Source organism: Colobus angolensis, unplaced genomic scaffold (genome assembly GCF_000951035.1).
Source record: "Colobus angolensis palliatus isolate OR3802 unplaced genomic scaffold, Cang.pa_1.0 Scaffold25, whole genome shotgun sequence".
Lineage (NCBI taxonomy): Eukaryota > Metazoa > Chordata > Mammalia > Primates > Cercopithecidae > Colobus > Colobus angolensis.
The window spans coordinates 4,022,969-4,032,877 of NW_012115710.1; the positions used below are offsets into that span (position 1 = coordinate 4,022,969).

General features: G+C 59.8%; 2 protein-coding genes across 3 annotated transcripts in view; one reads left to right on the plus strand and one right to left on the minus strand.

The window, feature by feature from the left end:
* The window catches only part of IL4I1 (interleukin 4 induced 1), an 11,803-nt gene extending 2,898 nt beyond the window's left edge, over positions 1-8,905 (plus strand). The window contains exons 1-8 of one of the 2 annotated variants that reach the window (XM_011946342.1): positions 1,825-1,945; positions 2,595-2,629; positions 2,725-2,963; positions 3,576-3,688; positions 4,247-4,448; positions 7,110-7,178; positions 7,476-7,612; positions 7,989-8,905. In XM_011946342.1, the coding sequence (XP_011801732.1) occupies positions 2,617-2,629; positions 2,725-2,963; positions 3,576-3,688; positions 4,247-4,448; positions 7,110-7,178; positions 7,476-7,612; positions 7,989-8,889 (1,674 nt within the window). In that variant the 5' untranslated portion in view covers positions 1,825-1,945; positions 2,595-2,616 and the 3' untranslated portion in view covers positions 8,890-8,905. Of the gene's footprint in view, positions 1-1,824; positions 1,946-2,594; positions 2,630-2,724; positions 2,964-3,575; positions 3,689-4,246; positions 4,449-7,109; positions 7,179-7,475; positions 7,613-7,988 lie in introns of those variants that run through there. The other variant, XM_011946341.1, reaches the window with a different exon arrangement.
* An 855-nt stretch (positions 8,906-9,760) lies between these two features.
* The window catches only part of TBC1D17 (TBC1 domain family, member 17), an 11,113-nt gene continuing 10,964 nt past the window's right edge, over positions 9,761-9,909 (minus strand). The window contains exon 17 of the mRNA XM_011946512.1: positions 9,761-9,804. Coding sequence (XP_011801902.1) covers positions 9,761-9,804 — 44 coding nt within the window. The remainder of the gene's footprint in view (positions 9,805-9,909) is intronic.

The following is a 9,909-nucleotide window of genomic DNA, read 5'->3' on the forward strand; positions in this document are numbered from 1 at the left end:
CTCCACCTCCTGGGTTCAAGCGATTCTCCTGCCTCAGCGTCCTGAGTAGCTGGGATTACAGGCATGCACCACCACGCCAGGCTAATTTTTTATATTTTTGGCAGAGACAGAGTTTCATCATGTTGGCCGGGCTGGTCTTGAACTCCTGACCTCAAGTGATCCGCCCGCCTCAGCCTCCCAAAGTGCTGGGATTACAAGCGTGAGCCACTGTGCCTGGCCTCAAATGTAGGCATTGTGAAGGTTACGATGGGTGCAAAGCCCTGAGCACCAGTCGGCCTCCAAGCAGGTGATAGCCATGGGAACAGTTTTGTTACTATTTTTTTTCTCTTTTAGAGAAAGGGTTTGGCCATCTTGGCCAGGTTGTTCTCAAGCCCCGGGGCTCAAGCAATCCTCCCACGTCAGCCTCCCAAAGTGCTAGGATTACAGGAGTGAGCCACTGCGCCCAGCCCTCATTACTATTGTTTTTTTTTTTGTTTTCTTTTGAGACCGAGTCTCATTCTGTCACCCAGGCTGGAGTGCAATGGCGTGATCTCAACTCACTGCAACCTCCGCCTCCTAGGTTCAAGCAATTCTCCTGCCTCAACCTCCAGAGTAGTTGGGACTATAGGCATATACCACCACACCCAGCTAATGTTTATATTTTTAGTAGTGACCAGGTTTCACCACGTTGGCCAGGCTGGTCTTGAACTCCTGACATCAGGTGATCCGCCTGCCTTGACCTTCCAAAGTGCTGGGATTACAGGCATGAGCCACCGCCAGCCCTTGTCACTGTTTTTGCTGACCCAAGCTCTTTCGGTCCCTGAACCGTCCAGCTCTTTGATCATTTCCCTTTGCCACAGCCTCCCGCCCCTGCATCATATGCCTTCTAACTCACACTCACCCCCCAGCCCCTCCCGGCCACAAACCGCATCCCTCTTTGATTTACCGCTGGAGTTTCCCATCTTCCTTCTTGGTAATGCCCCCCCATCCCCACCTGACCCTTGCTGCAGAGAATCTGCCTCCCTCTGGTTTTTCTCCTCACCGACCCCCTGGCTCCCTCTCCCCCACCCCAAGGAAAGTCCCTGCTATTGTTTCTCCACTCCACCCACTTCAAGGTGCCGCCCCACTCCCTGCCCTGAGCACCGAGGTGGTTCTCAAGGCAGGGATGGGTGAAGCCTGGGCACTTCTCTCTGGCGGGTGGCCACTCACAGAACCCCCCAGTGCCCCTGCGGCCACAGCAGCTGGCATTTCCAAAGGAGCAGCTTCCAGTACTGCCCCAGGTTCCGGCCACAGAGCTTAACCTGGATTCACTCACTTGATCCTAAAACACTGGGACGTCCCCATTTAACAGCTGTAGATGGGAGCCACAGAGGGGAGGGCGGACTCAGAGCTCACGGCTGCCAGCCCCACTGCTACGCCCATTTGACGGAGGGGGAGACTGAGGCTCTGGGTGGCAAGTGGAGAGGGAAGCAGAACCATGGGGGGCCCTGCAGGACATGGCAACACCTGACAGAGAGGGACTTGGAGGGGAAAATTGGCCTGGCCCAGGGACCCATACCCGCTCTGTCCCCATGCCGTAGGAATCAAGGAGGCAGAGAGAGCGCAGGGGAGGATAGAAACAAGGGGCCTGGTGACCAGGGACAGGGGCAGGCCGAGGGGGATTCCCCATTGTTGACACGGTTACCTGAGCATCTATTTCTGGCCTCCAAACCACCCCAAAACTATCTGGGGCAAAAGGAAGAAAATAGACTGATTAACTTCCTCTGACGCCCTTTCTCCAACCCCAACTAAACTCTGAGCGTTTGACCAGAGCAGCTCCAGGAAACCAGTTTCATTTCTCTCGGCGTTTCCCAAAAGGAGGGGTGGGCGGGGCTCTTCCAGTTTAAGGGGAGAGAAAGGGCCTCAGCAGAGACAGTGGAGGGCCGTGGAGAGGACCGCGCTGTCCTGCTGTCACCGAGCGCTGAAGGTAGTGACACGGCCAGTGGTGGGGGGACAGAGAGACAGGACCCACAGAAACAGGGACTGAGAAACAGGAGTGGGGGAGATGAGGAAGAGGGAAAAGAGACCGGGCGCAATGGCTCACGCCCAGAACCCCAGCACTTTGGGAGGCCGAGGTGGGTGGATCACCTGAGATCAGGAGTTCGAGACCAGCCTGGCCAACATGGCAAAACCCCATCTCTACTAAAAATACAAAAATTAGCCAGGTGTGGTTATGGGTGTCTGTAATCCCAGCTACTTGGGAGGCTGAAGTGGGAGGACTGCTTGAACCTGGGAGGCGGAGGTTGCAGTGAGCCAAGATCGTACCACTGCACTCCAGCCTGGATGACAGAGAAAGACTATTAAAAAAAAAAAGAAAGAAAAGAAAAGAAAGAGGGAAAAGAAGAGAAAGAGACAGGAACCCGAGAGCTGTGGCAGAGGTGGAGACCGGTGAGGAGGGAGGCGTGGACGGTCCAGGGGACTCTGAAAGAATGGGATTGGGGGACACAGGCCCAGAGAAGAGGGCAGTGACTGGGGGAGGGCTGGCTCCAGCAGCTGGGCAGCCCACGGGAGACAGAGTCAGGCTACAGCAGTCACAGGCCTCAGCCACAATAGTCCTCCCTTCTCCTCCACCCCAGACGCCATCTCCCACCGAGAGTCATGGCCCCATTGGGTGAGTAAGCAGGGGAGGGGGCGCTGGGACAAGTGAGTAGAACCCCTCTCCCCCAACCTGCCGCGTACCCGTTGACCCTGTCCTCCTCCTCCCAGCCCTGCGCCTCCTCGTCCTCGTCCCCATCCTCCTCAGCCTGGCGGCCTCCCGGGACTGGAAGGCTGAACGCAGCCAGGACCCCTTCGAGAAATGCATGCAGGATCCTGACTATGAGCAGCTGCTCAAGGTGGTGACCTGGGGGCTCAATCGGACCCTGAAGCCCCAGAGGGTGATTGTGGTCGGCGCTGGTGTGGCCGGGCTGGTGGCTGCCAAGGTGCTCAGCGATGCCGGACATAAGGTGGGAAGCACTGCTTGCAGTCTACCTGGAGTCCCTCCTGCTGCAGGCTGGAGTCCCTGGGCAAAGGGACCTGGCCCCATTCCTGCTTGAGAGGGTGGGGGTGGGGATATGCAGGGAGAGGCTACCTTTCCCCGTGGTCTGAGGGTGAGGCCCAAGCCCCCTGCTGTCACATGTCTGCACTGAGAGGCCCTAGACTTTCCTGTCCCATGTTTTTCATCCCAGAGGGAAGTCTCACTGGCTCAAAGCTCCTGTCCTGGGGTGGGGCGCCTGTTGGTGGAGAGGAAGCTCCACTAAGGGGATGTGTGCCCTGAGGTCTAACCACTGACCTACTCACTGAAATCCAAGAATGAGAATGGGCCATCCCAGGGGCTTCTCCCAACTCCCCGAGCTGGGAAGTCCCTTTGCAGTCTAGCCGGTGGCCTTCCTGCTGCACTCTAGAACTGCTCACTTGGTTCTGTTCCCCCACCTCCCATACAGAAGGGGCCCCTCTCCTAGTCTCCTGTGCCACTGTGGGGATGGAAGAAGCCAGGGGGCTGGCACGGGGTGGGAGGGGGCAGGGAATGGTCAGTGGGTGGAGCTGAAGGGCCCTTCTCACCCCACTGCCTCCCTCAGGTCACCGTCCTAGAGGCAGATAACAGGATCGGAGGCCGCATCTTCACCTACCGGGACCAGAACACGGGCTGGATTGGGGAGCTGGGAGCCATGCGCATGCCCAGCTCTCACAGGTGACCTGGCAACCCACCCACCTGTGTGCCTAGACTCAACCAGCCCCCTAGCTCCATGCCCACGCCACAGCAGGCATCCTTCGCCTAATCCCCATCTCAGTCTTGCCTCCAGCGCCAGCACTGGGCCTCTGGCAATGCTCGGGCCACCTAGTCCAACCAGACCCCCAGCTAGCCCTGCCTGGTGCAAAAGCCAGCTCCTCTGCTGGCCCCTCCAGGCCTGCAGCTCCACCGGCCCCACACCCTCAGGCACTCCAGCCCCAGACTCCTTCTTCATCTCAAACCCCCATCCAACCTAAACTCTGTCCCCCTTTCCGATTCTAAGCTGGGCTGTATTCCCATTCCTAACTCAATCCTAATCCTGGTACTGCCCTAAGCCCTCTAACCTTGTCCCCATTTCATTCCCATCCCTCAGCATTGATCACCCTAAATCTAGCCCAACCCCCAGCCTCATGCTGGTCCCCAGCTACTCTCCCCTCCCACCTCCCTTCTCCAAGTTCCACTAGGGACCGGGCTACCTCCACCGGAGCCCAGCCCTCACTCACCCACTCCCTGAATCAGGATCCTCCACAAGCTCTGCCAGCGCCTGGGGCTCAACCTGACCAAGTTCACCCAGTACGATAAGAACACATGGACGGAGGTGCACGAAGTGAAGCTGCGCAACTACGTGGTGGAGAAGGTACCCGAGAAGCTGGGCTACGCCCTACGCCCCCAGGAGAAGGGCCAGTCACCCGAAGACATCTACCAGATGGCTCTCAACCAGGTGGGCACCGCCTGTACCCTCCTCCTGCCCTGACTTCTCTGTCCTCCTCCTAAGCTCGCCCTGGCGCACTCCCTGGCATGGCTTTTCTTCTCTCTGTCATCCCTTGGGTCCCCCGCCACGGAGTGGAGCACCTGTTGATGGAGATGGAAATTCTACCAAGGGGATGTGTGCCCTGAGGTCTAACCACTGACGTACTCACTGCAATCTGAGAGTGAGAATGGGCCATCCCAGGGGCTTCTACGCATATGGGCCACCTCCCAAGTCCCCCCCCCCCTTTTTTTTTTGAGATGGAGTCTTACTGTGTCGCCCAGGCTGGAGTGCACTGGCGCCATTTCAGCTCACTGCAGCCTCTGCCTCCCAGGTTCAAGCAATTCTCTGCTTCAGCCTCCCGAGTAGCTGGGATTACAGGCGCCTGCCACCACGCCCAGCTAATTTTTATATTTTTAATAGAGACGGGATTTCACCATCTTGGCCAGGCTGATCTTGAACTCCTGACCTCGTGATCCACTTGCCTCGGCCTCCCAAAGTGCTGGGATTACAGGCGTGAGCCACGGCACCCGGCCCCAACTCTGTTCTTTAGCTTCCCCATAAACACTGCTGACCCCAAAGCTGCATCAGCTTTTGGCCTCTTCCCCTTTCACCCACACACTGTCCTGGACAACCTCTCCAGTATCCACCGCTGGCTTAAACATAGATCCACAGGCTGATGGAGACATCTGCCTCTCGAGACCTTGGCCTGTGTCCCTCCCCAGGACCCTCTAGCTCCACTGGGCTCAGAACCTTCCCCTAAACCCGTTCCTCCTCCCGGTGCCCCCATCTCACAATGGCCCCACCATCCCGCAGTCACGGGCAGACCCCCAGGAGCCATCCTCCTCCTGACCTCCTCCTCGCCCACCCCTGCCCCCTGATGCTTGTGCCCTGCTCCCCTCTGCCCACCTGAGCTCAGGCCTCCTCCTCTGCCCTGGACCCTCCCCCAGCCTCTTCTCCAGCTGCCCAGGCTCCAGTCTCCCCAACCTGGTACCAGAAGTGTCTTCCCACACACCCAGAGTGATGCCGCTCACAGCCCCTGGTGGCTCCCCACCGCCTCCAGGACAAAGTCTGATCTTTTCGGGCTCAGCTTTGAGCCCTGACTGGCCTTCCCTTCTGCACCCCTCCGGCCTCATGCTCTTTTCTCCTCTAAGGAATTTTTGTCCTCATGGTGGCCCACATGCCCCCAGCTCTGTGTCCCTCACACTCACTATACCTGTGCATCGCCCTCCCTTGCCCAGACTGCCTTTCCCTTCCCCACACAGGAACTCCTGCTCAGTCCTCAAGAACCAGCTGCAATGTCCCCTCCTCCAGGAAGCCTTCCCTGATACCTTTAGGGAGGAGCTGGCCACACCCAATATCCCCTCCCCACCCAGGTCAGAGCCCACTTGCCCATCTCCCCTTCTCGACCAGGTCATTTCTATGCCTTGACACTGACTGGTTTGGGAGCCTGGGAGATGCGAGATGCATGAGTGAGTGAAGGGGCACCGCCTTCCCTCTGAGGTCCTGGCCAGAAGGGGGAAGCCAGGTAGACCAAGAAGAGGCCTGAAATTAGACAGGGGCAGCGAGGCTTCTGGGAGGGGGTGAGACTTGAACAAAGTGCTGAAGGACACGCACTCGTGTGCCATGCAAAGACAGGCAGGGAGAAAATAGGTGCCAGATGTGCAGGTGGGAGAGCCCTGAGGGCAGGTGCTCTGGGCACTGGACACTGCTCACAGAACCCGAGCTGCTGTAAAAGACATGGACTGAGGCCAGACGTGGAATCCCAGCACTTTGGGAGGCCGAGGCGGGCAGATCACTTGAGGTCAGGAGTTCGAGACCAGCCTGGCCAACATGGTGAAATTCCGTCTCTACTAAAAATGCAAAAATTAGCCAGGTGTGGTGGCAGGCACCTGTAATCCCAGCTACTTGGGAGGCTGAGGTGGGAGAATCTCTTGAACCTGGGAGGCAGAGGTTGCAGTGAGCCGAGATGGCGCCCCTGCACTCCAGCCTGGGCGACAGAGCGACACTCCATCTCAAAAAAAGAAAAAAAGAAAAAGACATTGAGGGGCTAGCAGGGGCCTTGAATATGAGGCTGAGGGGCAAGGACCCTGTGGCCCCAGGCACTGGGGAGCCACAGGAGGGCTGTGGGCAGGGGACAGACGGTAGGTAAACTTCTCAGCCATCATGCCCTGTCAGTGCTGATCAGTGACACAGGGGACCAGCTTCTGTCCGTGGCCACAGTGATTCAGGCAACAAATAATCACCGCGCCCTGGGAGGACACAGCACGCCTGGGATCCTCTCCCAGCCTCCTCTCCAGCTGCCCACATCCCTGCCTCCATGGAGCTCACAGGCTGGCTGGCCCAGAAATAGGCAAAACAACACCCAACCGGGATGAGCTGTGACCAGCCTGGCCTGCCGAATGCGGGATGAGGCGGCGTGAACAGTTCACGAAGATCGGAGGAGTGGTGGCATCTGAGTTGCCATGGAGGGCAAGGTGGAGGGCACGGTGTGGCAAAAGCCCAGGGGCTTGAGAGTGGTTAATGGCCAGCTGTGGGCAGAACGACCAGGAGAAGCCGGGTGTGGGCTCCAGGCCCAGCCTCCACCCTGGCTGCCCAGGCAGCTCAGCACCATGTCCGCTTCTTCCACAACAGGCCCTCAAAGACCTCAAGGCACTGGGCTGCAGAAAGGCGATGAAAAAGTTTGAAAGGCACACGCTCTTGGTAAGTGGGGCCCTTGGTTCTGCTGAGAGGCAGGGCAGAGAGTGTGACCATGAGGCCTTCCCCAGAGAGTCAGAATGCGGGTACCTGGGACCCTAGTCCTGCCACCACCTTCCTGCCTGACCCGGGGGCTGGACACGCCCCCTCTCTGGACCTCAGTTTCCCTCATCTGTCAGAGAGCGGGGACCGGATCCTACGGTCTAAGGACATGTCATGGGACCAGGAGTCCGGGCTGCGGAGGGGCTCTCTCGGGGGTGCCGCCTGTCTGGGTCCTGACCTCGGCCTGCGCCCACCCTGCAGGAATACCTCCTCGGGGAAGGGAACCTGAGCCGGCCGGCCGTGCAGCTTCTGGGAGACGTGATGTCCGAGGATGGCTTCTTCTATCTCAGCTTCGCCGAGGCCCTCCGGGCCCACAGCTGCCTCAGCGACAGACTCCAGTGAGGGGCGGGGCCGGCGGGCAGGGGAGGGGCGGGCTGGGGCCAATCAAGACAAGTAGCAGGGAGTGGGAGGAGCCTCTGGGTCTGGGGGCGGAGCTGTTGTGAAGGGCGTGGCCTACTTGACGGCAGTGGGGCTAAGAGTTCCCGGATGAAGGGCACGGTCTAGCGGAGAAGAAGTGGTAGGGTCCCTGGTCACACAATCCACTACTCCTGCGACCTCCGGGATGTCAGGGACGGGCAGGGTCGGGAGAGGTGGATGACTGGGGAGCGGGCCGGTGCCCATAAGGGCCAGCTGCTGGGGTGGGTGGGGCCAGGCGGAGGGGCAGGACAGCAGAGCCCAGGTCATCCCCCCAACCCCGCCCCGCCCCGCCTGCAGGTACAGCCGCATCGTGGGTGGCTGGGACCTGCTGCCGCGCGCACTGCTGAGCTCGCTGTCCGGGCTTGTGCTGTTGAACGCGCCCGTCGTGGCGATGACCCAGGGGCCGCACGATGTGCATGTGCAGATCGATACCTCACCCCCGGAGCGGAACCTGAAGGTGCTGAAGGCCGACATGGTGCTGCTGACCGCGAGCGGACCGGCGGTGAAGCGCATCACCTTCTCGCCGCCGCTGCCCCGCCACATGCAGGAGGCGCTGCGGAGGCTGCACTACGTGCCGGCCACCAAAGTGTTTCTAAGCTTCCGCAGGCCCTTCTGGCGCGAGGAGCACATTGAAGGCGGCCACTCGAACACCGACCGCCCGTCGCGCATGATTTTCTACCCGCCGCCACGCGAGGGCGCGCTGCTGCTGTCCTCGTACACGTGGTCAGACGCGGCGGCCGCGTTCGCCGGCTTGAGCCGGGAAGAGGCGCTGCGCTTGGCGCTCGACGACGTGGCGGCATTGCACGGGCCTCTCGTGCGCCAGCTCTGGGACGGCACCGGCGTCGTCAAGCGTTGGGCAGAGGACCCGCACAGCCAGGGTGGCTTCGTGGTACAGCCGCCGGCGCTCTGGCAAACCGAAAAGGATTACTGGAGGGTCCCTTATGGACGCATCTACTTCGCCGGCGAGCACACCGCCTACCCGCACGGCTGGGTGGAGACGGCGGTAAAGTCGGCGCTGCGCGCCGCCATCAAGATCAACAGCCAGAAGGGGCCTGCATCCGACACGGAGGGGCAGGGGCATGTGCATGGGGTGGCTGGCAGCCCCTTGCATGACCTGGCAAAGGAAGAGGGCAGCCACCCTGCAGCCCAAGGCCAGTTATCTCTCCAGCACACGACCCACACGAGGACCTTGTATTAAAGTATTTTCGGAAAAAGCCGTGTGGTCCAGCCTCCCCCGTGGCTCAGTTACTTCCCCAGTTTGCCTGCATCGGAACCACTAGCCCTGCAGTTAGCAGGCGCTACGCCTATCCTGGAGTCCCCCAAGAATCTGCCCCTCACTTCTTCCTGGACAGTGGGGCTCCATAGGAGGGTGAGGCGGGGGGTGCGCAGAGGGGAACCGGACGGACGCCCTGCACCACCGGGAAATGGCAATCACAACGACCACCTCCGACTGTCACGAGGCTGAAGTACAGATGGCCCCTAATGCAAGTAACAGAAAGCCCGGCTGACAGTGGCTTAACAGGAGGTGATTTTTCTCACAAGCAGCAGCTGGGAGGGCAGGCCCCCCAGAGTGCAACTCTGCAGGCCCTTCCACCTTGGTTATGTCCGGGAAGTGTTCCCACACAGCTACCAGGTCGCAGCCGCAGCCCAGAGCACCCTATCCTCTTCCAAAAACCCCAAATCAGGCCGGGTGCGGTGGCTCATGCCTGTAATGCCAGCACTTTGGGAGCCCAAGGCAGTTAGATCACCTGAGGTCGGGAGTTCAAGACCAGCCTGGCCAACATGGTGGAACCCCGTCTCTACCAAGAATACAAAAATTAGCCGGGTGTGGTGGCGCACGCCTGTAGTCCCAGCTACTCAGGAGGCTGAGGCAGGATAGTTGCTTGAACCTGGAGGGTGGAGGCTGCAGTGAGCCGAGATCCACCACTGCGCTCCAGCCTGGGTGACAGAGCAAGACTCCACCTCACAAAACAAAACAAAAAAATCAGGCAAGTCAGGGAGCCCTGCCTCCACAAACCCCGATCATTCACCCTAGGCTCTGCCCAGCCACCATCCCCTCCCCACCCAGGTCAGAGCCCACTTGGCAGCCTTCCCCCCACCAACAAGAAGCCAACTGCACATGAGAAGTGTCAGTTTAATGAAGCCAGCTTATCAGTAGGGCGGTGGAGTGCACGCGGCCCCTCGCAGGTGTCCCTGGCTCGGTCTAAAGTGCCTGTGC